Source organism: Hylobates moloch, unplaced genomic scaffold (assembly GCF_009828535.3).
Source record: "Hylobates moloch isolate HMO894 unplaced genomic scaffold, HMol_V3 SCAFFOLD_12, whole genome shotgun sequence".
NCBI classification, from domain to species: Eukaryota; Metazoa; Chordata; class Mammalia; order Primates; family Hylobatidae; genus Hylobates; species Hylobates moloch.
In genome coordinates, this window is record NW_026652287.1 from 19,627,609 (window position 1) to 19,653,427 (window position 25,819).

A 25,819-nucleotide genomic window follows, 5' to 3' on the forward strand; every position below is an offset into this window, starting at 1 on the left:
ACAGGGGTCTCACTATGTTGCCCAGGCCGGTCTCAAACTCTTGGGCTCAAGTGATCCACCTGCCTTGGCCTCCCGAAGTGCTGGGATTTTAGGTCTGAGCCACCGTGCCCGGCCATAAAACAAAATTAAATGCCAAAAGTAATCCCCAAAAATAGAAAATAACATGGCATAAAGAAATCCAAATGTGTAGGCCGGGTGCGGTGGCTCATGCCTGTAATCCTAGCACTTTGGGAGGCCAAGGCAGGTGGATCAACTGAGGTCAGAAGTTTGAGACCAGCCTGGCCAACATGGGGAAACCCCGTCTCTACTAAAAATACAAAAAAATTAGCCGCATGGCCGGGCGCAGTGGCTCACGCCTGTAATCCCAGCACTTTGGGAGGCCGAGGTGGGTGGATCACGAGGTCAGGAGATCGAGACCATCCTGGCTAACACAGTGAAACCCCGTCTCTACTAAAAATACAAAAAATTAGCCGGGCGTGGTGGCACGTGCCTGTAGTCCCAGCTACTCGGAGAGGCTGAGGCAGGAGAATGGCGTGAACCCGGGAGGTGGAGCTTGCAGTGACCCGAGATTGCGCCACTGCACTCCAGCCTGGGTGACAGAGTGAGACTCCGTCTCAAAAAAAGAAAAAAAAAAAATTAGCCGGGCGTGGTGGTGGGTGCCTGTAGTCCCAGCTACTCGGTAGGCTGAGGCAGGAGAATGGTGTGAACCCAGGAGGCGGAGCTTGCAGTGAGCCAAGATCACGCCACTGCACTGCAGCCTGGGCGACAGAGTGAAACTCTGTCTCAAAAAGAAAAAAAAAAAAAAAAAAAATTAGCCGGGTGTGGTGGGCACCTGTAATCCTAGCTACTTGGGAGGCTGAGGGAGGAGAATTGCTTGAACCTGGGAGGCAGAGGTTGCAGTGAGCCAAGATCGCGCCACTGCACCACAGCCTGGGTGTCAGAGACAGAGCGAGACTCTGTCTCAAAAAAAAAAAAAAAAAAAAAAAGAAATCCAAATGTGTATCCAGTTGTTAACATGTCCACATGGAGAGAAACTATCCCAGGTGACCTTAAAACACAAGGCCAAGCACAGTGGCTCACACCCGTACTCCCAGCACTTCAGGAGGCCAAGGCAGGAGAACGGCTTGAGGCCAGGAGCTTGAGACCAGCCTGGGCAACGTGAGGCTACCCCGTCTCTACAAAAAATAAAAATTAGCCAGGTGTGGTGGCATGCACCTGTGGTCCCAGCTACTCAGAAGACTGAGGTGGGAGGATGGATTGAGGCTGGGAGGTCAAGGCTGCAGTGAACCATGACTGTGCCACTAGGGCACCAGACTAAGTCTTCGTCTCAAAACAAACAAACAAAAAACCCACAGTAATCTGAATGTACATCCTTGGAATGATGTTTCTAGTAATTATATCGTTGGGATTGCGTTGCAATTGTTATCCTGGGACTGTGAGACAAAGCAAATGAATAACTGTGCCAGTGTAGTTGGGAACCTGGATATTTATTTTTTTCTTTGTTGGTGTCTGATTGTCTTCAAAGACAACCTGGATTTTAATATTAAGAATCTAGGCCGGGCACGTGGCTCACGCCTGTAATCCCAACACTTTGGGAGGCTGAGGCAGGTGGACCACCTGAGGTCAGGAGTTTGAGACCATCCTGGCCAACATGGTGAAACTCCATCTCTACTAAAAATACAAATATAGCTGGGCGTGGTGGCACACACCTGTAATCCCAGCTACTCAGGAGGGTGAGACAGGAGAATCACTTAGAACCTGGGAGGTGGAGGTTGCAGTGAGCAGAGATCATGCTAGCCTGGGCGACAGAATGAGACTCTGTCTCAAAAAAAAAAAAAAAAAAAAAAGGATTGAGAATCTAGACGTGTAAGATTGATGAAATCAGTCTTACATGTCTAGATTCTTAATCTTAAACTCGCTGTAGGCCTGAATGTGAAGTATTAGCATGAACGCACAACAGTTTATCTTTAAAAAAAAACCAAAACCCTAGTTCTGTCCATGGAAAGGCCTAGAAACAATGACCAACCCAAGCAATGAGCACCCAGCACCTCGAATTGTGTCTCTAACACCATTTCCTACTAAAAGGAACCAGAGCTCCTTGGAAAGACCAGATTGGATCAAGCCTCTAGGTTAGTACTGCCCAAGGGAATTTTCTGTGACAATAAAAATTTTCTTATCTGCACCATCCAATTGGTAGTCATTAGCCATTTGTGGCTATTAATCACTTGAAATGTGACAGCTAAGCTGAATTTTTCATTTTAATTAGCTTAAATGTAAATTGCCACACGTGGCCAGTGGCTTCCACACTGCGCAGCATGGCTCTAGACAGAACCACCAAATTCCAGGAAAAGGCAACAGAGGAACATACAAAACCCAAATCCTGCTTCCTCACCTAAATGTGGTGAGGAAGAGGAGCCTATAGATTAAAACAAACTCAAGAGACATATCAACCAGTCAACTCTGTGGTTCTGGAATTTGCTTCCAAAAAATCTAGGTCTAGAGAGGATGATGAGCCAGAGTGAAGATACAGATGGGTGACGGGCACGGGATGTGCGTGGTAATGTTCTCTCCGCTTTTATACATGCTGGGAATTCCCCACAATAAAAAGTCAAACACAGGACTCTAGGACCAATCTCTTGCCTCTCCCGCTTCTAGAACAGCAAAGGACTCAGGGGGAAAGTGGCCTAGAATGGAGATATTTCACACTTACACATGAAATACTGGAAGGCCTTGGACTTCACAAGGATATTAATGCCTATTTGAAGAAAAGACACGTTAAAATGTAAATTTACGCACTTGTTCCCCCTACCGTATCCTTTATTATCTCTTTCTGGGCAGGTGCAACCACCTACCACATTCTTCGTGCATGCAGGTAAGCATGGTCTTTACCCCAGAGGTGAAGAAAGGAGGGTCCTGCTCAAAGAGTGGTACCCACGCTTCTGCTCAGACCCCCAGACAAGACTGCACTGACTACAGCTACTCTGGGGGGAGCCTGAGCAACCTGGAACCGAGATAAAGCAGGACAAAGCTCTCCTGATCACTGCTGAAACTGGCATGAAATTAAGGGGCAATTGTCAGGTAAATAATACGAGCACCCAATTTCAAATTTTCAAACTTTACACTACACGAGCATTATTCAAGGGGTCATGCAAAGTAAGTATATATCCTGCCATAAGAGGAGGGCAAAAATATATTATCGGGGTCGGGCACAGTGGCTCACGCCTGTAATCCCAGCACTTTGGGAGGCTGAGGTGGGTGGATCACGAGGTCAGGAGTTCGAGATCAGCCTGGCCAGCATGGTGAAACTCCGTCTCTACTAAAAACACACACACACAAAATTAGCCGGGCGTGGTGGCACATGCCTGTAGTCCCAGCTACTCGGGAGGCTGAGGCAGGAGAATCGCATGAATCTGGGAGGCGGAGGTTGCAGTGAATGGAGATCGTGCCACTGCACTCCAGCCTAGGCGACAGAGCGAGACGCCGTCTCAAAAAAAAAAAACAAAAAACTATATATATATATATATACACACACACACACACACACACACATATATATATACACACACACATATGTGTTATTGGATGAAAAGGCAGATTACAGAATGGAATATATAATGTCACCCTATTGTTTTAAAAATGCATAGAAAAATGGCACAGAGGGAAACACATCAGAGAATTAACAGTGGTTATCTGGGTGGTAAATTTCCATTTACTTCTAATTATCTCACTTTCGAGTTTCTTCAATGAACATCTTTGCTTTTGTATGAAAAAAGAAAAATACCCCAAATGTCTTGGTTGGGTTAAGTTACCCATTTTGGTTGGGTTAAGTTACCCATTTCTCTCCCAATCTGCTTCCTACCACCCTTACCTCCCTGCTGGGGTAATCACACTGTCTCTTCACACAGACATTCAGACAAACACACACACACACACACACACACACACACACACACACACCCCTCTGAACCTCTCCTCAGATGCTTATCTGTGGTCTCTGAAAACCTCCATCAGCCCCCAGCTGCCAACACCTGCCATATTCAAGCCCACTTACCTTTGAAGATGAGGAGCGCCGTCCTGGGAAGCTCATCAAACCAGTGCTCTCTGTTTTTCTTGGCCTGGTAGACAACAGGACCAAGAGGGAGGGTGTCAGGGCCAGGGACAAGAGCCCTGCCCTGGAGCCAGGATGCTGGCTTCCTTTCCTGTTCACCCTGCTAAACTGGGGAACAATGTTAACCTTCAGGGATCTACATGACAACACAGCCAGCCAGTGTGTACCGAGCATTTACAATGTGCCATGCAGAGGCATTATTTTAGTATAGTCCTGAAATTAGCTTTGTCAGTAGGGATTATCCTTACGCCACTTCCCAAGTAAGAAAAGCCTCAGAAAGGCTCAGTAACCTGCCTGATGTCACACAATAACTAATGCGGTCTAAGTGAGATTCGGTGCTGTTAATGATGACACTGTATCACAAATGTAAGGGCAGATTTGGGGGCTGGGGGCCACCTGTGATCCCTGAAGTGTACCATGCCACGCTGGGGGCTGAGCTGCTCTAGCAGGGAGAGAGCTGGATCTCGGGGTGCCCCTGCTCCTCACTGCCCCACTTGGGGACCTGTCTGTTTACTCCTTCTATGGTCTCAGAGGAGAACTCACCTTCCACTTCAAAGCAGCAACTTCGTAGATATCGTAAAAGTCCTTTAGGCTGCCAAAAGCAAAATAAAAAGGGACAAAATATCAGAACATAGTTCCACAGAGCTTTGCTTCTCTTACTTGCCTGCCTATGGACACCTTTACAGGGTGAGGGTGGGAGGAAGAGAGGGGACACCGTGTGAGTCCCAGAACAGCAGTGCCAGGGGATCCTTTGCCTGCAAGCGTTTGGATCTCCTCTGACCTTGAGGTACTACGAATACGAAATCCACTTAGTCTCCACCGACTGCACTAACTACGGACAGTGTCAGTGCCCTGGAGAGGCAGCTGCTGGAGCACTAGGATTCTCAGGAGGGTGAAAACTTCGCTTTTTAGCAGGGGCCTTAATGCAACACCTGGGACTGCAAGTTCAGTTCAAACAGGGCTTGTTCTCAGCTCCACAGCAGGCTGCTGTGGACAGGGCTTGGTCATCAACAGCCTGGAAGACCTATCCTGCCCCTGGAGATCTCGGGTCAGTTCTCTGCGGCTGAACCAGGTGTGTGCAGGGGATGGGGGAAGTATATTCACCCCTCTCTGTCCACCTGGCTCACATGGGACTATCCCACCCCACTGGGGGTTCGAGGGCCAGCAGCTGGTCCAGTCCACTTCACGAGCTCCTTTTTTCTCAAGTCAGTTCGAACTGGATTTGTGTCAGACTTTTGTCACTTGCAAAAGGAATCCTGATGAATCCAGTCCATAAGTCTACATGGATAAACATCTCTGTGGAGGAAGTCTCTGCCAAGCCTATAGGCCTGCCCACCTCCAGGGCCTTCACATGCCCCAGTTCACTCTAGACGTGAACGCCTTGTCTGGCCATGCTGCCTCTACCAGGCATCTGCTCTTACCTGAGCAGGGGTGTGTTGTTCTGATTCAGGGCCTTGAAGGTAAGATAGCGCTCCCTGGCACTCATCCGGGGCTTGTAGAAGCGCATGAGGCCTTCAAACTGCCTGTAGGAGATGCCGGCGGGCCTCTGGGGGAGAGGGAAGAGCAGTGTGGAACCCAGACTACTCCTCTTCCCTTGGGGCACCCACTCCAGATCCACTCCAGCTCTGCTCATTCTTCCAAGGGCAGGGCTCCTGGTTTCCAAAGTGGCTGGCCTGGCCATGCTTAGGGGCTGCTCTGGGCAAGGGAAGGAGGACAGGGACCAAGCCCCTCCCTTGCCCATAGCTCCTACCCTCTGGCTGACGAGCAGGCGGTAGGCATGCTGGATAGCGGTTCGCTTGTGCAGTAGCAAAGACTTGAACTTGCGTTTCTCAATGTCATTGAAGGTGTCGAACACCACAGCCAGAAGCTGTGGGAGAGAAGCACAGAGCCCTAGCTCAGGACCTTGAGTGGTTACGGCAGGGAGTGCAGGGGTGTATGGGTTCATCATCTAGGCAAGGCTCTTATCCAGCCACCCCAGAGAGGCCCTGGGGAGACCCTCTCGCCTGCAGCTCATGGGGTAGGAAGTCAGTCTCCCAAGTCTCAACAGAGGAAGGCCTTTTGTTCTGCTTGTAAATTTCCCTCTTCAGATACATAAAGGCATTGTTACTCCATCTTTCCCAGGTTCCCCTCCACTTTCCCACACTCCCTTCCCCAGTTCCAGCTACAGCTTGTCCCAGGCTGGGCAGGGGCAAGCCAGACGAGGAGAGAGTAGCAAGAGGGGCACATCTGGATTCTGAGCCCAGTCAGACTCCAGCCAGTGGCAGGGGGAGGCTGCCTGCCCATTGCCCTCCTGACCTCCGATCCAGAAGGACCCTTCCTCCTCTTGCCCCCTTGTTACTTCTCCTTGTGAGTCACTGCTTCACGTGTGGCCCAGGAAAAAGGGGAATGAGAGGCTCTGCATGCAAGGAAATAACGTTCTAGAGTTGGCTAATACCAAAGTTAGCTTATCAGAGGGGGATGGAAGGCGGGGGAAGAACCTGAAAGAATCCTTTTTAGAAACACTTTCTCTGTCTTTAAAAATGTTTCAAGGGAAACTCTCTGGTCCTTTCCCTCAAACTGGTCCCCCATTTTTTCCCTGTGGATCAAAGGTCAGCATGCTTTTTCTGTAAAGGGTTCGACAGCAACTGTTTTAGGCTCTGAAGGCCAAATATCTCTGCTGCGACTACTAACCTGTGGTCATATCATGAGATCAGCCAGACTATACATAAACAAATGGGCATGACTGTGTCCCAGTAAAACTTTATTTACCAACACAGGCCATGAGTCAAATTTGGCCAGCAGGTCGTACTTTGTTGACTGTTGCCCTAAATTTTCACAGCTCTAAATATATTATAAATTAAATCAAATACAAAGAAGTACTCAACATATTTCTTCTTGGTTTTCAGGAATTAAAACAAGAAAATATTTTCTCAGGCCAGGTATGGTGGCTCACGCCTGTAATCCCAGCACTTTGGGAGGCCGAGGCGGGCGGATCACAAGGTCAGGAGATTGAGACTATCCTGGCTAACATGGTGAAACCCCATCTCTACTAAAAATAGAAAAAAAATTAGCCGGGCATGGTGGCAGGTGCCTGTAGTCCCAGCTATGCGGGAGGCTGAGGCAGGAGAATGGTGTGAACCCAGGAGGTGGAGGTTGCAGTAAGCCAAGACTGCACCACTGCACTACAGCCTGGGCAACAGAGCGAGACTCTGTCTCAAAAAAAAAAAAAACAAAGGAAATAGTTTCTCCTTTTTAAGACTTAAATTTTGGCCAGGCACTGTGGCTCACACCTGTAATCTCAGCACTTTGGAAGGCTGAGTCAGGCAGATCACCTGAGGTCAGGAGTTTGAGACCAGCCTGACCAACATGGCAAAACCCTGTCTCTACCAAAAATACAAAAATTAGTCGGGTGTGGTGGCATGTGCATGTGACTATAATCCCAGCTACTCGGGAGGCTGAGGCAGGAGAATTGCTTGAACCTGGGAGGCGGAGGTTGCAGTGAGCTGAGATGGCACAACTGCACTCCAGCCTGGGTGACAGAGCGAGACTCTGTCTCAAAAAAGAAAAAAGGACTTAAAATTTTTTAGATTTCACAAGTCTACCTGGAGAAGATGATTTTCATTTCTATACTGGGCCTGACTGTGGTGACTGGTGTGAGAATGATCTGCGGAAGCATAAAAATAAACACAAGACTCGATCGGAAGCCTCTCCCCGTTAGCCCTGCCATGGATGTGTGGTCTGGGCACCGGCCTAACAGCCTGGTGTCGGATGTGATCTGTGATGGCTGGGACATTCCTAGAGGCTGTCCGCGCCTCCACAAACACCCTCAAAGTTCTTTGAGCACAGAGGTTTTACGTTCTCCTTCACAGAACGTGTTCTATACTGGATTTTCTGGTGGTTCCTGATAAGTGAGGTAGAAATACACAAGACATTTCTGGCACATGAGTGCAACTGAACAGAGTGGTTAGGAACAGGGCTCTGGAACGAGCCTGGCCTGGCCACTACAAGCTACGCAGCCATGGGCAAATCACACTGTCACTCTGACCCTCAGTCTCTTCATCTGCACGTCGAGAACCATACTCACTACCTCCACAGTTGTGTTCATTTATTATTTCATCCTCATATGTAAAGCACTTTGCATAGTGCCAAATGGCTAAGGCTTACTAAATGCCAGCTTTTATGGTTATTATAATATAGTTGGCCTTCCATATTTGTGGGTTCTCCATCCATGGATTCAACCAACTGCAAATCAAAAATATTCCAAAAACAAAAGATGGTTGCATCTGTACTGAACATGTGCAGCCTTCTTTTTCTTGTCATTATCCCTAAACAATATAACAATTTTTTTTTTTTTTTTTGATACAGAGTTTCGCTCTGTCGCCCAGGCTGGGGTGCAATGGCATGATCTCAGCTCACAGCAACCTCCACCTCCCAGGTTCAAGCAATTCTTCTGCCTCAGCCTCCTGAGTAGATGGGATTACAGGCACCCACCACCACGCCCAGTTCATTTTCGTAAGTAGAGACAGGGTTTCACCATGTTGGCCAGGCTGGTCTTGAATTCCTGACTTCAAATGATCCACCCACTTTGGCCTCCCAAAATGCTGGGATTACAGGCGTGAGCTACCGTGCCTGGCCCAGTATAACAACTATTTACATAGCTTTTACATTGTATTAGGTATTATAGGTAATGTAGGATAATTTAAAATATACGAGAGGATGAATGTGCACAGGTTATCTGCAAATACTCTGCCATTTTATATAAGGGACTTGAACATCTGTGGACCTTTGTACCTACAGGGGGTCCTGCAAACAATCCTTGTGGACACTGAGGGTCAAATGCTTATTTCTGATGTAAGAATGGAAAGGTCCCAGGGTCGCCTGGGCTTAACATCCAGCACTATCAGCATCAGCAGCACCGCCCTGGTGAGGACACCACCCCCAGCAACTGGCTGAACTCCTGAAGTCCTGACAGGGCATTCCCTGCAACACTGCACCTGACTATGAATCTGGGACATCCTGCCCCAATGTTCTGCCCTGAGAGGCGGAAGACAGTCCCCACTTCTCCACTCCCACGGTGCCTAGCGCTGCGTGGGTAGGGGCAGGCTGCTTCAGCATAGCCTGAGGCACAGTCACTCACCAGGTTCATGATGAAATACAGCTCGATGGAGAGGTACACGATGAAGAAGACGCAGGACCAGGGGTTCCGGGAGTAGGAGGGCATCATCACATCTGGGAAACTGTATTTGCAGAGGGTGACCCGGCGTGCTGTATCTGCCTGTCTCCATCCTCTCAGAGCACATGCCTTGCAGAGCACAGCTCCTTGTCTGCCTTCCCAGTCTCCAACCCCAGTTCCCCTACTCTCATCCCTGGGCTCCGTGCTCAGTGGGCCAACCCTGTCTCCCAACAGCACCACAGCACCTGCCTGTGCTGGGATGTGGAATATACTTTGCAGAAAAGAGAAAGAGACCCCAGGGCGGCAGCAGAGGACCAAAGGCAAGGCAGAGCCTGCACTTACTTGGCTGTGGTCAGAAGGACAAACAGACTGACAATGCTGTTCTCCAGGGTGCTGAAGTACTGCAAGGGAAGAGAGGGCAGAGGAGAAGTCGGGACCAGCCAAGAGCACATGGCCACCAGGAACAGGCTGTGATGGGCCACCTGGCATGCCCTGCCATGCCCACTCTTGCATCTCTCAAGGAATCCCTGAGGGAGGCAGAGAAAAGAGCAAACATGCAGTCCAGAGGCTTCCCCTTTCCTGTACCTGATGCTTCTGGCAAAAGCAGACTATTGACTTGGGGGGACTTTTTTCTAGGGAGTCACATGTCTGGGCCATTCACCTGGCTCTCCCCTACTGCTCCTCTGCCAAAATATTCCAGTGGTCCAAACCTGATCCTGGTGGCACTCCTTTCAAGGACAGAAAAGGGGATCCCCAGCTCTCAAGGAAGGAAGTGGTCAGTCTGAGTGATAGGAACTCCCAGGTGCAGCGCACACACAAGCTATGATGAGAAACCAGGCAGGCCTCCCTTCCCCATATGGCTACGGGGTCATGCCGGCGACCCTGTCTGAGGGAAAAGCCCTCCATAAAAGAAGAGACGGACAAATGTGCCGATTACTTACGGGGTCTGAAGGGTTAGGGGAGAACAAGTAGAAACCTAGAAGCGGGTGAAAACACAGATAAACAAAAAGATTAGAGCAGAGGTCCCAAAACCTGGTGTCAAAAGGACTGGACAAACACATGCAAATGAATGCAGCAGGTCAGGAAGGGCAGCAGGGACCGCTGGGGACCACAGCACCCTGAGAACACATGCTCTGTTGGAAGGGAGCAGGGCTGCTGGCACCAGACGCTTGCCGCCTACAGCAATGTGCCGGGCACTATCGGCTCTGTTCTTTCAAAAGGCTGGAAGTCTGTATTTTTGTGTAAAATCTAATTTTAAAATGCTGGCTCTAAGTTTTCAGACCAAACAAAACCCATCTGTAGGCTGGATCTGGAATCTAGGCTGCTGTTTTGCAATCTTAGGTTCTGAGAACATGACAGCTGAGTAAAATTCCAAAGGGATCTGCTGCTCCCCTGCAGCCAGGGTCCCAGAGTGGGAATGCCATTCACTTCCTCTCTCCAGGAATGGACCACTCCCAGAGTCCCTGAAATCCTGAGTGGGAAAAGGGAGGAACTCTGCCCTCAGGGGAAATCAGCCCCTACCCCCGGAGAAACACAAACAAAATTCTACCAAGAGTGGGGTGGTGGGTGGGAGGAAGTGAGAGCCATGACTCAGGACAAGGCAGTCACGAGGGCCGGGAGGGGTTGGCCCTGGCTCTAGGCTGAGTCAGGGCTCTGGAGTTCCACTGTCTTCGCCATCTGTGGAGTCCTGGTGAAAGGACCTCGGCTTTCCCAGCTGAGTGCCAGGGCTTCTGATGTCTATGCCCTGTGACTCTGTGTGGCTGTCACAGTCAGCCCCACCTGAAAAACTAAGCCCTCCTGAGTGAGCAGCCTGTGACCATGCTGTACCCAGTAAAGCTGAAGCTTGCCGTCTCTCAAGGCCCAGGCAAGCGCTTTCGAGAAACTCTCAAGCGTGAGCACCGGGAAACACACAGGAGTGTTCACTGCGGTGGGATTTGTGATAAGAAAAACGTCCGACAGAAGAGCAGATAAACCAAAAAAAAAAAAAAAAAAAAAAAAAAACGGCCGGGCACGGTGGCTCACGCCTGTAATCCCAGCACTTTGGGAGGCTGAGGCGGGTGGATCACGAGGTCAGGAGATTGAGACCACCCCGTCTCTATTAAAAATACAAAAAATTAGCCAGGCGTGGTGGCAGGTGCCTGTAGTCCCAGCTGCTCCGGAGGCTGAGGCAGGAGAATGGCGTGAACCCGGGAGGCGGAGCTTGCAGTGAGCCGAGATCGCGCCACTGCATTCCAGCCTGGGCGACAGAGCGAGACTCTGTCTCAAAAAAAAAAAAAAAAAAAGGTAAACAAGCTTTGGCATACTTGCTCCGCTCCAGTGAAAATGAATAAACGGCATCTACGTGTATCAACAGGAATAAATTTCAAAAACACAGTGCTGAGCGAAAGGGCAATGTGTAGAAGTGGACACCCATATTATATAACCACTTAGAGACTTTTTCAAGTATGCAAAGCATTATTTCTTTGTCACTTGGGAAAATGTAAATGTGAAGTAAAATATGAAGACGTGCATGGGAATGATAAGCGTAGGACAGGGGGTACCTTTGGGGAAAGTGGGAATCACGGTCACTAAAGGTCACAAACGTGCCTTCCACTTTATTTCTACGGCTTCATTTCCTAAGCTGGATGGTAGGTCCATGGGTGTTCATGTTATTATTATTTATTTATTTTTGAGACAGGGTCTTGCTCTGTTGCCCAGGCTGGAACGCAGTGGTGCCGTCACAGCTCACTGCAACCTCTGTCTCCCCATGCTCAGGTGATCCTCCTGCCTCACCTCTTGAGTAGCAGGGACCACAGGTGCACACCACACACCACCATACCCAGCTAATTTCTGTATTTTTTTTTTTTGTAGGGATGGTCTCGACCTCCTGGACTCAAGCGATCTGCCGGCCTCAGCCTCCCAGAATGCTGCAACAGTCAGCGTGGGACACCATGCCTGGCGTATTATTAAAATCTTTCTGAATTTCTAAAACTACCTGCTCTGGTCTGAATGTTTGTGTCCCCTGCCCCTAATCCCTACGTTGAAATCCTAATCCCCAAGTTGAGGGTGTTAGGAGGTGGGGGCTGTGGGAGGTGAAGAGGTCATGAGTGTGAAGTCCTCCCGAATGGGATTAGTGCCCATATAAAAGAGGCCCCAGAGGCCGGGCGTGGTGGCCCACACCTATAATCACAGCACTTTGGGAGGCCGAGGCAGGTGGATCACAACGTCAGAAGTTGGAGACCAGCCTGGCCAATATGGTGAAACCCCATCTCTACTAAAACTACAAAAATTAGATGGGCATGGTGGCAGGTGCCTGTAGTCCCAGCTACTCGGGAGGCTGAGACAGGAGAATCCCTTGAACCTGGGAGGCAAGCAGAGGTTGTAGTGAGCCGAGATCGTGCCACTGCACTCCAGCCTGGGTGACAGGGTGAAACTCCGTCTCAAAAAAAAAAAGAGGCCTCAGAGAGGTGCCTCCCACCTTCCACCACGTGAGGACACAGCTAGAAGGCACCACCTATGGATCAGGAAATAGGCCCTCACCAGACATCCACGGCTGGCCCTTGATCTTGGACTTCCAGATCTCACAGCCCAGAACGGGGAAAAATAAACTTCTGTTTTTTATAAGCCACCCAGTCGGGGAAAAATAAACTTCTGTTGTTTATAAGCCACCCAGTCTATGGCATTTTGTTATAGCCGTCCAAAAGGACTAAGGCACTGTCAAAATAATTTTTCTTTTCTTTTCTTTTTTTTTGAGACAAAATCTCACTCACTCTGTTGTTGCCCAAGCTGGAAAGCAGTGGCACGATCTCAGCTCACTGCAACCTTGGCCTCCCGGGTTCAGGCAATTCTCCTGCCTCAGCCTCCGAAGCAGCTGGGATTACAGGTGTGTGCCACCACGCCCAGCTAATTTTTGTATTTTTAGTAGAGACTGGATTTTACCATGTTGACCAGGCTGGCCTCAAACTCCTGACCTAGGTTACCCACCCACCTCGACCTCCCAAAATACTAGGATTACAGGCGTGAGCCACTGAGCCAGGCCCAAAATAATTTTTCATCCACCATGAACTTGCTTTTCTAGCGCACCTGGGCCTCAGAAGCGGGAACTCACCGAGGATGGCGAAGATGATCATGAAGAACAGCAGCAGCAGGAGGATGTCCATGAAGGGCGGCAGGGACTGGAAGATCTGCCGCAGGTTGCTGGGGAGAGATGGGTCAGCTCAGGGGAGGCACCAGCTGGGGCGGGCTGTCTGGGACTCCTCCTTGTTGAGATGGGGGCCTAGTGCTTCTGACTCGAAATACTAAACCCTGCCGCACTCTGGTGTGACATCATGCTTCATTTTTTCCTAAAGTGGCTTGAGACCCTCACTCAGTGGATGGCAGGGAAGAACTAGGGCAGGCATAGCACACAGCCACCTCCACCTGGTGAGGGCCCAGGGAGGTGAGTGCCAAGCAAGCAGGGAACGGAGCAGCAGAAGGCCAAGGGCATGACCTTGGGTGCAAAGGTCAGTTTCCATGAGCAGGATGTGGAAGGCATAAAGACATTTCAAGGCCACTTAGTCCTGGGACACTGGGCCTGTTTCAAGGACACCGAGTCCTGTTTCTAGCTTTGCAGATAGGCACAGAGAATGAATTGCAAACCCACTCTCAGCAACAGTAGCCCAGCCAAGGAATTTTCCAGATTGAGTCTCCCAAAATAAATTTCAGTCAAGGCTTGGTCTGGTTTGAGTTTGGTCCTACAGCCTCAATGGAGGTGGCAGGAGAGTCTGCTTGTGTCACATGGATACTGCTGGGCTGCCTGCATTTGGGTAGATAACACGCACAGAGCGAGGAAGCAGCTCTGGAAGGCTGAGGATAAGATGGGAAAAAGCCCTGGACCCAGAGGCAGCAAACCTACACTGTGGCAGGAATACCGCCTTCTCCTGTGCGTGGGTGGAATGGCAGAGGGAGAGTGAGTGTGCGTGTACTCCACCAGCATGCAGGGTCGACCTCATCACTGACTCACAAGCTCCTGCCCCACCGGCCCAGAGGTCAGGCCATGCCAGGATAGTGACTGTCTGCCCAGCTCCCCACCCAGGCCTTACCGCCGGACGCCACCGCAATACCGACAGTCCACCAGGAAAATGCAGCGCAGTGCTCGGGTCACCCGCACATGGGACATCTGCCGTACCAACACCACAATGGCCTCGACAAACTGCACCACCAGCACCGAGGTCTGCGGGCGGCAGGCATGGAGCACCATCAGCCCCTGCAGCCCAGCCATCATCCTGCATACCTGGAACGGGGGGCCAGAGAGGCAGTGCCCACTCTGGCCTCGAGAGGCCTTCTCCTCTCTCCAGCCCTCCTCACACTTCCTGCCAACATCAGGCAGCCCCAGAAGAAAAAAATTCCAGCTGCTGGCACGGGTGTGTGGCACCAGAAGAATGCAAGGGCTGTGTGACTGCTGGTATCCACTGAGGAGGCAAAACCGCCACTCTGCCAGGACCCCTCGATCAGCCCTCCCCACTCACATCAGGGATCCTGGGGCCTGCAGCTCCTCTTCAGCTCTGCTTACTTGGCTATACTCTCCTAGAGTAGCGCACATGCTCCACACACTACAAAGTGCCACCTTGACGTGCTCCTACTCACGCCACTCTCTGCGGCACAGAGAGAAGATGTGCAACACTAGGGACAGGTGAGCCGGGCGCAGGGGGCAGAGCTGGGTGTGAGCCCCACATCTCCAGATGAATGTAAAACATGGAGAGCAGCACATCTCTCTCCAAGGTGACTGCACCAGTGCCTGGCAGCTACTACTAAACACCCCATCACATTAGCTACTCCTGGCATCACCACGACATCCAGGGCACCCACAAGGCTGAGGGCATGGTCAGGACAGGGACCCTAGGGTTACACCTCTGAGCATGGACTGGGCCCATGGTGGATTCTGAATTGTACCAAAGAGACAGGTTTGAAGGTGACCTGGGAGAAAAGGCTCCAAGGGGAGGGACAGATGGGCGGACACATCACCTTGACCATGGTCCGCTTGTGCCGGATGAAGGTGTGGAGGCCCAGCCAGCGTAACTTCATGCAGAGTTCAAATACTACCACCATCAGGGCGAACAGCTCCAGGGTGGCATGGACCTGAGACCAGAGGGTGTGGAGATGTGTCATGGCCAGCCCAGCCCATGGCCACTCCTCTTTGCCCAACCCTCCCAGGACCTGGGAGTGCCCCAGGACATCCTCCCAACACACATCAGAGTTACAAAAACCTGGCCCTGCATGCCTAAAGACAGAGCCTTGGTCACGGAGCTTTCCCCAGAACAACTAAACATAAACTCGATATCCATGAAACTGACGTGCTGGTCCAAATGATGAAAAATCAGGAAGGAGCCTGAAGTTTAAAAGTAAGAAAAAGAAATTAGCTGGGCGTGGTGGTGCACCCCTGTAATCCCAGCTACTCAGGAGGCTGAGGCAGGAGAATCGCTTGAGCCCAGGAGGCAGATGTTGCAGTGAGCCGAGATGGTGCCACTGCACACCAGCCTGGGCAACAGAGGGAGACTCAGTCTCAAAAAAAAAAAAAAAAAAAAAAAGTAAGAAAAACAAGATAAGGTAAAATTTAATATCTAGCCTTGTTCTAAGAGGGATTTCATGTAATTTACAAAAAGATCTATAAAAGACACTAAGAAAGCATCAATTAGGAACTTAAGAAATAAAATCCGATTGTCAAAGAAACAAGGACTGTCAAGCAGAGAGTAGCCCCTAAAACTCTCATCCTCATTTTGGACAAAAGGACAAGACATGGAAAACCCTTAGATGGAAAATCTTCCCAGCAGGGAAGTCAAGCGCTTCTGGGAAACAGACATGGGAGAGCTCCTCCTCCTGGGGGTGGGGTGGTCCAGGGCCTGTGGGCATTCCGGTGGGCGGGAATTGATAGAGTGAAGGGATGGGAAGAAGGACTCCAGCACAGGGGACGGCATGGGGGAGGTGTGCAGAGGAAGAAACACAGACTGGCTGGAGCTGTGAGTTCCAGGCATGAAGAAGGAGAAACAGGAAGGGAAACTGAGTCATGGAGGGCCTCGGAGGCCAGGCTGGATAAGCGCTTCCTAACTCAACAGGCACAGGCTCCCTTCCCTGCTTCCATGCCTACCATACACTCCTTGAGAAGGGGACAAGCACAGCTCCACACCTGCTCTGGCCCCCACTGAATGATGGCTGGGCCTGGGTGTGGGGACATCTGCGGGGCTGGAGCTGCCCAGGAAACATCCCCCGCCTCCCATGGTGACCACACTGAACTGCCTTCTCCTTTGAGGCTGGAGACAGAGTAGTGGGACTGTCCACTGGGTGCCCTCCCCACCTGGAGCCAAGGTGTGGGCACTGGTCCTGAGCAGGGCCTGGGACACTTCCCCTCCCTGGAATTTACTGGTGGGCAGAATCCCAGAGAGACTGGGTGAAGGCCATTCACTCCAGCAGGGACACCCAGGCATTTCCGCTCCCAAGGCCTCTATGACGCCTCGTATCTCTCTGTTTTAAGTCCGTTTGCAGTGTTTGCCCTCCCAGAATGTTCCTTTTTGGAATTCTGTTGCTTGCTCTGAAAGCCGTGGCTCCCAGCCCCCCGTGTGAGGAGCATGTGCACTCACATAGATGCCGAGCCGGAGTGCAGGGACGGCGGGGGCCTCACACAGGGAGAGCAGCAGCAGCAGCAGGGCTGTGGCCAGCTCCATCAGGTAGAAGAGGTGATTGTGTGCAAAGAGGTAGGCCGCCAGCGCCTTGGCATCCTTGGGGTGGGTGAAGAACTTGTCGTTGTTCTCGCCTTCCTGAAAAGATGAGAGTAGTGTGGGCATGTGAGCCTGGAGACCCATCCAACGCCAAAGAGGAGCTGCGGGCAGGGGAGGAAAGAAAGGCCCCAGGCAGGCGAGGAGAGATTCAGGCCAGAGACAGAAGATGCTGGAAAATCAAAATGATCTTCGCGAAACTCACAGTGGTCAGGTCTCACTCCTGCCTGCTGATGGGCTCAAGAGACTTGCTGTTTCTTAAAAACCACTCGGAGGAGCCAAAGACTAAAAGGGTCCAGAGACAGCCAGGTGTGGTGACATCCCAGCTACTCCAGAGGCCAAGGCGAGAAGATCCCTTGAGCCAGGACTTCAAGTCTAGCCTGGGCAACACAGCAAGACGCCATCTCTTAAAAAAGAGGAGAGGGGCTGGGTGCGGTGGTTCATGCCTGTAATCCCAGCACTTTGGGAGGCCGAGGCAGGAGGATCGCTTGAGCCCATGAGTTTGAGACCAGCCTGGGCAACATGGTGAGACCCCTGGTGCCAGCCACTTGGGAGGCTGAGGTGGGAGAATCACTTGAGCCCAGGAGGTCAAAGCTGCAGTGAGCCAAGATCGTGCCACTTCACTCCAGCCTGGACCACAGAGCAAGACCTGGTCTCAAAAAAAAAAAAAAAGAAAAAGAAAAGAAAAAAAGAAAGAAAAAGAAAAAAGGTCCTGAGAGGAGGTAAAGAGAAACAGGCATGTCCAATCCCCTCAGAGGCCAAGTTCTCCCTCTAGGAGTGCCCAGCAGAGCGTAAAGAGCTCAGAGGCCTGGGAGGAACCACACGAGCTGAACCCTGGCTTTCTACTCCTTCCCTGAGGAATGTTGGGAAGGTTCTTTCACCCTTGAGGCTGAGCTTCTTCAACGATAAAGGCACTAACATTAGTGCTTCTTCCTGGAGCTGTTGTGAAGAGGAAAGGTGAGGACATTTGTGAGGCACTTAGGGTGGTGTCTGCCACACAGTCAGCTCACTACAGGTATTTGCTATTATCGTAAGTTATATGAACATTACCAGAAAAAAAGAAGCCAATAACCCTGCCTAGTCAGACCCTTTAACACCCATCAAGAGCTACCCAGAACAGGTGCAGTGGCTCATGCCTGTAATCCCAGCACTTTGGGAGGCTGAGGCTGGTAGATCACCTGAGGTCAGGAGTTCGAGACCGGCCTGGCCAACATGGTGAAACCTCGTCTCTACTAAAAATACAAAAATTAGCTGGGTATGGTGGCATGCACCTGTAGTCCCAGCTAGTTGGGAGGCTGAGGCAGGGGAATCACTTGAGCCCAGGAGGTGGAGGTTGCAGTGAGCCAAGATTGTACCACTATACTCCAGCCTGGGCCCTTGTCTCCAAAAAAATAAAAAGAGCTGCACAGTGGCTTATTGCTACTATACATTTACTTAATTCAGGATTCCCCATACCCTACTTTGTTTTAATTGACAAATAATAATTGTATATGGGGTACAATGTGATATTTTGATATATTTATATGTTATGTAACAACTTTTTTTTCTTTTTTTTGAGACAGAGTCTTGCTCTGTCACCCAGGCTGGAGTGCAGTGGTGCAATCTTGGCTCACTGCAACCTCCACCTCCTGGGTTCAAGCAATTCTCTTGCCTCAGCCTCCCGGGTAGCTGAAATGACAGGCACGCACCACCACACCTGGCTAATTTTTGTATTTTTAGTAGAGATGGTATTTCACCATGTTGCTCAGGCTGGTCTCGAACTCCTGAGCTCAAGTAATCCGCCCACTTCAGCCTCCCAAAGTGCTGGGATTACAGGTGTGAGCCACCATGCTCGGCCCATTCTCACAAACTTATTCTGGGAAAGGCCCTGCCTGCAGTTTGCAGAGTGACTGTGAGTGAGTCACTTCCCTGAAGCTGGATAAACTGCTCCCCTCATTAGCAAAAAATCAAGACAAACCACAGACCCAGCAGCAAACCTGGCAGGGGCAGGCATGTCAAAGGGAGCAAACACCTTGGCAGTCAACAGAGGGTAAGTTGAACACGGTTCTGTGCTCTGTGCAGGGCTGTGGTTTTCACTACCACCTCCATGACCACAGCAGTGGGCAGGGGGCCACACACAGTGGTCTGGGAAGCTTCTGGTTTCAATAACTAAAAAAAAAAATGTATTTCTTGGGCAATTTCTTCCAACAAATAGCCAGGAATGAAGGTCTCGCTAGAAGAACCATTGACATGGGGGCTCAGATTTTAACTCTAGGACTTGGAATTGTCCCAGAAGAGATGGGGGTAATGAGGTCTCCACCAACAGATGGAAATATCACCCATGGCACTGGATTCTGACGAAAACCCCAGAGAACATCGGCCCTGTTTCCTGGCTGCTGATCATAAACTAGATTTGGAAAAATAAGGAAGGCCAGTTGTAGCTATTTCTAGGCCTTTGCTCTCCGGTCCCTGGGGTCCAAGTCCACACAGAAATGGGGTCCAAGTCCACACAGAAATGCGTACTGTTTCAAAGGCGCCAGGACTGCTGAGCACATGGCTCCAGAGGATGAGTGAGTTAACAGGTAAAATGTGGGAAGAGAGGAAACTGCAGGCACCAGACACCCTCAAAGCAGCGAGGGCCAATTATCCATGCACACCAGCAACCTGGCTCACTGCAGCACCCGCAGCCTGGCTGCAAGCGTGAAAAGGCAAGCCATCTTGAGCCGGCCACAGAGGCTCACGCCTGTAATCCCAGCACTTTGGGAGGCTTAAGCAGGTGGATCACTTGAGGTCAGAAGTTTGAGACCAACCTGACCAACATGGTGAAACCCCATCTCTACTAAAAATACAAAAATTAGTCGGGTGTGGCGGCAGGTGCCTGTAATCCCAGCTACCTGGGTGGCTGAGGCAGGAGAATCGCCTGAACCTGGGAGGAGGTTGCAGCGAGCCGAGATCGCACCACTACACTCTAGCCCGGGCAACGGAGTGAGAGTCTGTCTCAAGAAAAAGAGGCCATCTCATCCTCTAGGAACAGCCGTGAATGACTGTGAAATCCAAGTTTTTCTTTAATTTTTAAAAAATAATGCATTTTTGGTAAAATAATTTAAACAATATAAATTTGTAAGGTAGTAAAAATTCCATCAGCCAGAGATAATCACCTTTAATATTTAAACAACTTTCGAGATACGTATGGATATCCGTACACATACATACTCACATGCACATGCTGCTGTATGACATCAATTTAAAATGATCATACAACACCAGCTGTTCCATAACTGCTTTTTCCCACAAATACATGGCCCATTTTCAAGGAGATGCACAAGGTCAGTTCATAAGTGATGCAACAGCACACAGAATAAAAAACATCATCTGGAGGCTAAACAGTTTAAATGTGGAGCTCTGCAACTCCCTAGCTGGGTGGCCTTGGGCATCATTTGGCCCCTCTGAGTCTCAGTCGCCATACCTGTAAAGTGGGAGATGATCACTACAGCCTCAGAGGCTTGTTACAAAGATTAGCAGGTGCCCCCTTAAGTTCCTATTTTCATTACCAATATCCTCACCTGCTTAGGAAAGGAAGGAAGGAATGATCAGGATCCTCAGGGCTTCAACCATTCTGAGTCTGTGTTCTGACCTATTCCACACTCTTATCCAGCCTCGGAGAAGGCGATGTGCATAAGATGTCCCTGCTAGATCATTAACAAGTATGCCTGTGCTTGGGACAATTTCCCTAAAACATTCTGTTGCCTTAATTTGAAAGAAAACATGATCATTTAGGTGTATATGATGCTGCATGAACATATGAGAAACAGATGATTGAACAACCATCAAACAAATGTCTAAATTTCATTAAATCTTTTTTTTTTTTTTTTAGACAGGGTCTCATTTTGTCACCCAGGCTGAAGTGCAGTGACACAAACATGGCTCACTGGAGCCTCAACTTCCCGGACTCAGGCGATCCCTTCACCTCAGTCTCACAAGCGGCTGGGACTAGAGGGTACACATGCCACGCCTGGCTAATTTTTGTATTTTTTCCAGAGATGAGTTCTGCCATGTTGCCCAGGCTTGAATTTCACTAAATCCTTTTTAAATGACAAAACAAATACTTGCAGTGGAGAGCTGCTTCACATAAGAAAGATTAGGGAAAATTATGATTCAAATGCATTTAAGAAAAAGTCTATTTCCTCATCCAAACTCTTACTCAATGCAAACCAGAAACTGAAATCTTACAGTGACAAGATTGGCAAGATTAAGGTTAAAATGTCACCGCCAGTGGGGCCATCAGTAAAGAGGAAATACTTCCTGTGGAGAGGATTCCATGCTGAACATCAAGGCCCTAAAAATTGTTGATTCCTTCTATCCGGTAATTCCATTTCTTAGAATTTCCATTTCTTTTACTTTCCTAGTAAAATAATCCTAGATGTAAGGGGGTGGGGGTGCTATGTATAGATTGTCCTTGGACTATAATTTACAATAAGGGAAAGTATTCAAGATTATCAGGTTAAGTAAATTAGGATAATTTACCTGACATAATTTAAAGCTATTTAAATAGCCAGGTATGGTGGCTCATGCCTGTAACCCCAGCACTTTGGGAGGCTGAGGTGGGCGGATCACCTGAGGTCAAGAGTTTGAGACCAGCCTGGCCAACATGGCAAAACCCCATTTCTACTAAAAACACAAAAATTAGCCGGGCATGGTGGCATGTGCCTGTGGTCCCAGCTACTCCGGAGGCTGAGGCAGCAGAATTGCTTGAACCCGGGAGGCAGAGGTTGCAGTGAGCCGAGATCAAGCCACTGCAATTCAACTCCAGCCTGGGTGATGGAGTGAGACTGTCTCCAAAAAAAGACAAAAAAAAAAAAAGCTTATGCTATGAAAAAAAAAGCAGACTATAAAATTGCACATACCATATGACTTTTTTGGAAAACAGATATATTATTCTTATAATACATTTTTTTAAACCTGGAAGGAAATAATGTTGACAGTGACTGCCTTAGGTGAATGTTTCTTCATTCCTCTTTGTATCTAAATTTATCATAATAAGCATGTATTACTTTCACGCAAAAATACAAATTTTTTTTTTTTTTTTTTTTGGAGACAGAGTCTTGCATTGTCGCCCAGGCTGGAGTGCAGTGGTGTGATCTCGGCTCACTGCAACCTCCACCTCATGCGATTCTCCTGTCTCAGCCTCCCGAGTAGCTGGGATTACAGGCGCCCACCACCACGCTCAGCTAATTTTTTGTATTTTTAGTAGAGACAGGGTTTCACTACGTTGGCCAGGCTGGTCTCGAACTCCTGATCTCAAGTGATCTGCCCACCTTGGCCTCCCAAAGTGCTGGGATTACAGGCATAAGCGACCACGCCTGGCCAAAAATATTTTTTTCAAAAAAAAAAAAAAATTCCTAAAATAGCAAACAGGAAAGCAGCAACAAGTTAAATAGGAATAAAGCTATAGCATTCAGTATGTAAAGAATTCCCTCCTGAGAACGTGGCCTCTCAGTGTGCCGTGAGAAGAGGGAGGGTGGCAGGGAAGGCCGAGTGGACAGACTCTGGGAATTGTGGGGGTTGGCATAGCCCCAAACAGGGGTCTGAAGACAAGCTGGTGCACAGCAGTTTTCCCCTATGAGCACGGTCACGTCAGCCCATCTTATGAACCTGAAGCTCACACACGAGCAGCAGCAGCATGAACCAATGCTGGAACTGAATTTCTGGGCACCTAACAGGGTCTTGGCTGCCCCACCCCACCCACAGGTGCAGACAACCGCCAGGGCCTGACTGGAGATACTCACCTGGAGGTAGATTGCTGCCTCTTGGTAATTCATCTCCCAGTTGTGTGTGGGGCTGGAGGGGGAACTCTCACCCCCAGAGCTGAGACTGGGGGCCTGAGAGTCGTGGATGGCATAGCTGCCGCCATCTGCATTGGAAGAGGAGAGAGATTCACTTGGCAACCAGGCTTAAGAGCATAAAGACACCGTTCGGCAGAAGAAAAGCCTGGCAGCCCCTTCATATGCTCACATGGACATCCCGTCATCTTCAAATCAACCTCCATGCTGTGTACTGACAACGGCAAGAATTAGCACATCTGGTTACAAATGTTTTCTTTTCTCTTGATAAGTGAAAAAAGCAAGTACAAAAGAGTACAAATAGTATGCTCTCTAATGTGTACAAAAGGGAGGAAACAAGAAAACATAAATACATCGACTTATCTTTACCAAAAGAAACACAGGAAGGAAAAATGAGAAGTCAATGAAATCAGTCGCCCTACAAGGGCTATAAGGAACAGGGTAGACGGACCCTTTTTGAATCCTTTGACTTTTGGAAGCATATTAATATTCTACTTAGTTAAAAATTAAAAACAACTGGATTTGTCCCCTGGTGCAGGGCCATCTGTTGCTCTTCCCTGCTGACAGCCACGCCCTCCTCTCCCAGCAACACTGGGCCATCTGTCTCTGTAGAACATCCCCTCCTTGCTCTCTGTCCACATTGTTTGGCTCTGGCCAACTCCACCCCTGGCTCCCAGGCAGGTGACCTGGGCCTGGCAATAAGCCCCTCGTCTCCCTTGGGCCCAGGGATTGGTTCAGGCATAGCTGCTGACCCAAGTCTGGCCAGTGACAGCTGAACTTGAAACTGTTCCCGGGCCAATTAGGAAGGAGGGGCTCTTTCCCTGTTGTTGCTGGCGGCTGCCTCTGCCACCACATGGGGAAAACTTGCCTGAGAAGGAAGTCAGCAGACAACAAAACAATAACCAAGAGATAACACTAACACCAGCTGCACCTCTGGAATCCAGCTATGCCTGAAATCTACCCCTAAATTTCCAAAATCCAAGCTGATAAGGAGGAGTCTGCGTTGGGTTTGTCACAATAATCCTGAGACTCAGTAGTTTACACACAGTAAACAATGGCACCAAGAAATCACGCATTCATTGGGAAGAAGTGAATCTGAGAGAAATCTGTAAATCTGCATTGTAAATGATCCACCTGAAGGAAGATAAAGAATCTAATGTTTTGGGCTGAGCATGGTGGTTCATGCCTATAATCCCAGCACTTTGGGAGGCCAAGGTGGACGGATCACCTGAGATCAGGAGTTCAAGACCAGCATGGCCAACGTGACGAAACCTCAACTCTACTAAAAATACAAAAAGTAGCCAGGTGTGGTGGAAGGTGCCTGTAATCCCAGCTACTCAGGAGGCTGAGGCATGAGAATCACTTGAACCTGGGAGGCAGAGGTTGCAGTGAGCCAAAATCGCATCACTACTCTAGCCTAGGGGACAGAGCAAGACTCCGTCTTTAAAAACAAAAAAAAAAAAATCTAATGTTTTGATACTGGGATTTGCACAGTTGGCAGAAAGCAAATGTGTAAGGCTTACAACCATGCAAGGGACAGGAAACTGACAGGGCTCAAAGGCCTGCTGGGTTGCAAAATGTCCTTCTGATCGTGAATCGCCAGTCATGAACAATGAGGTCCAGCCACATGCAACTTACTTCCCCAGCTCCCTGCTTTTTTTAAGACACAAGATCTCACTCTGTCACCCAGAATGGAGTACAGGGGCACAAGCATGGCTCACTGCAGTCTTAAACTCTTGAGTTCAAGAGATCCTCCTGCTTCAGCCTCCTGAGCAGCTGGGACTACAGGCATGCACCATCATCCCTGGCTAATTTTTGTATTTTTATAGAAATGGAGTCTCCTTTTGTTGCCCAGGCTGGTCTCGAACTCCTGGAATCAAGCAATTCTGCCTTGGCCTCCCGAAGTGTTGAGATTACAGGTGTGGGCCACTGTACCCAGCTGCTCCACCCTTGTTTTTTCTTTCTTCCTTTTTTTGAGATGGAGTCTCACTCTGTCACCCTGGTTGGAATGCAATGGCGTGATCTTGGCTCACTGTAACCTCTGCTTCCCAGGTTCAAGTGATTCTCCTGCCTCAGCCTCCCGAGCAGCTGGGATTACAGGTGCCTACCACCATGCCCAGCTAATTTTTGTATTTTTAGTAGAGACAGGGTTTCAGCATGTTGGCCAGGTTGGTCTTGAACTCCTGACCTCAAGTGATCCACCTGCCTGGGCCTCCCAAAGTTCTGGGATTACAGATGTGAGCCATCGTGCCTGGCCAACCCTACCCATTTTTAAAAACAGTTTCGCTAAGTTGTGCCACAATAAACAGTATATATTTTAAGAATACAGTTTGATACATTCTGGCCTACATGCATATCTGTAAAATCATCACAACAATCAAGATAACATATCCACCACCCTCCCATGCCTCCTTGCCCATCCATGCCCAGGCAACCACTGAGCTGCATTCTGTTACTATTAGATGAATCTGCATCTATTATTACATATAATATATACATTTACATGATGTATTATATAAATGGAATAATACAGTATATATTCTTTTTTTTTTGCTTGGATTCTTTCACACAGAATAATTATTTAAAAACTCATCCACATTGCACTGTATACCAACAGTTCATTCTGTTTCTTTGCTGAGTAATAAATATACAACAGTTTATCCATTCACCTGTTGATGAACAGTTAAGATTGTTTCTAGTTTTGGGTTATTTCAAAGTTGCTATGAACATTCATTCAGGGCTTTGTGTGGACATACACTTTTTGTTTCTTTTGGTAAAGCTAGAGGTGAAATAGCTAGATCACATGTTTAACTTTTTACAAAACTGCCAAACTGTTTTCCAAAATGATTGTACCATTTTACATTCTCACTAGCAGTATATGAGAGTTCCAGTTCCTCCACATCTCCACCAACTGTTGACGTGCTCACTCTTTTTAAGCATTTTTTTTTTTTTTTTTGAGACGGTCTCACTCTGTCACCCAGGCTGGAGTGCAGTGGTACCATCTCAGCTCACT

General features: G+C 49.1%; 1 protein-coding gene across 5 annotated transcripts in view; it reads right to left on the reverse strand.

Moving 5' to 3' along the window:
• TPCN1 (two pore segment channel 1) overlaps positions 1-25,819 on the reverse strand; it is a 77,845-nt gene that overhangs the window by 16,069 nt on the left and 35,957 nt on the right. For all 5 annotated transcript variants that reach the window (XM_058425079.1, XM_058425080.1, XM_058425081.1 and 2 more), the window contains 13 exons: positions 22,753-22,877; positions 16,853-17,029; positions 15,243-15,356; positions 14,321-14,451; positions 13,348-13,436; positions 10,202-10,236; positions 9,603-9,661; positions 9,225-9,324; positions 5,859-5,975; positions 5,530-5,654; positions 4,652-4,700; positions 4,052-4,115; positions 2,711-2,755 (listed from right to left, as the gene is read on the reverse strand). In XM_058425079.1, coding sequence (XP_058281062.1) covers positions 2,711-2,755; positions 4,052-4,115; positions 4,652-4,700; positions 5,530-5,654; positions 5,859-5,975; positions 9,225-9,324; positions 9,603-9,661; positions 10,202-10,236; positions 13,348-13,436; positions 14,321-14,451; positions 15,243-15,356; positions 16,853-17,029; positions 22,753-22,877 — 1,230 coding nt within the window. The remainder of the gene's footprint in view (positions 1-2,710; positions 2,756-4,051; positions 4,116-4,651; positions 4,701-5,529; positions 5,655-5,858; positions 5,976-9,224; positions 9,325-9,602; positions 9,662-10,201; positions 10,237-13,347; positions 13,437-14,320; positions 14,452-15,242; positions 15,357-16,852; positions 17,030-22,752; positions 22,878-25,819) is intronic.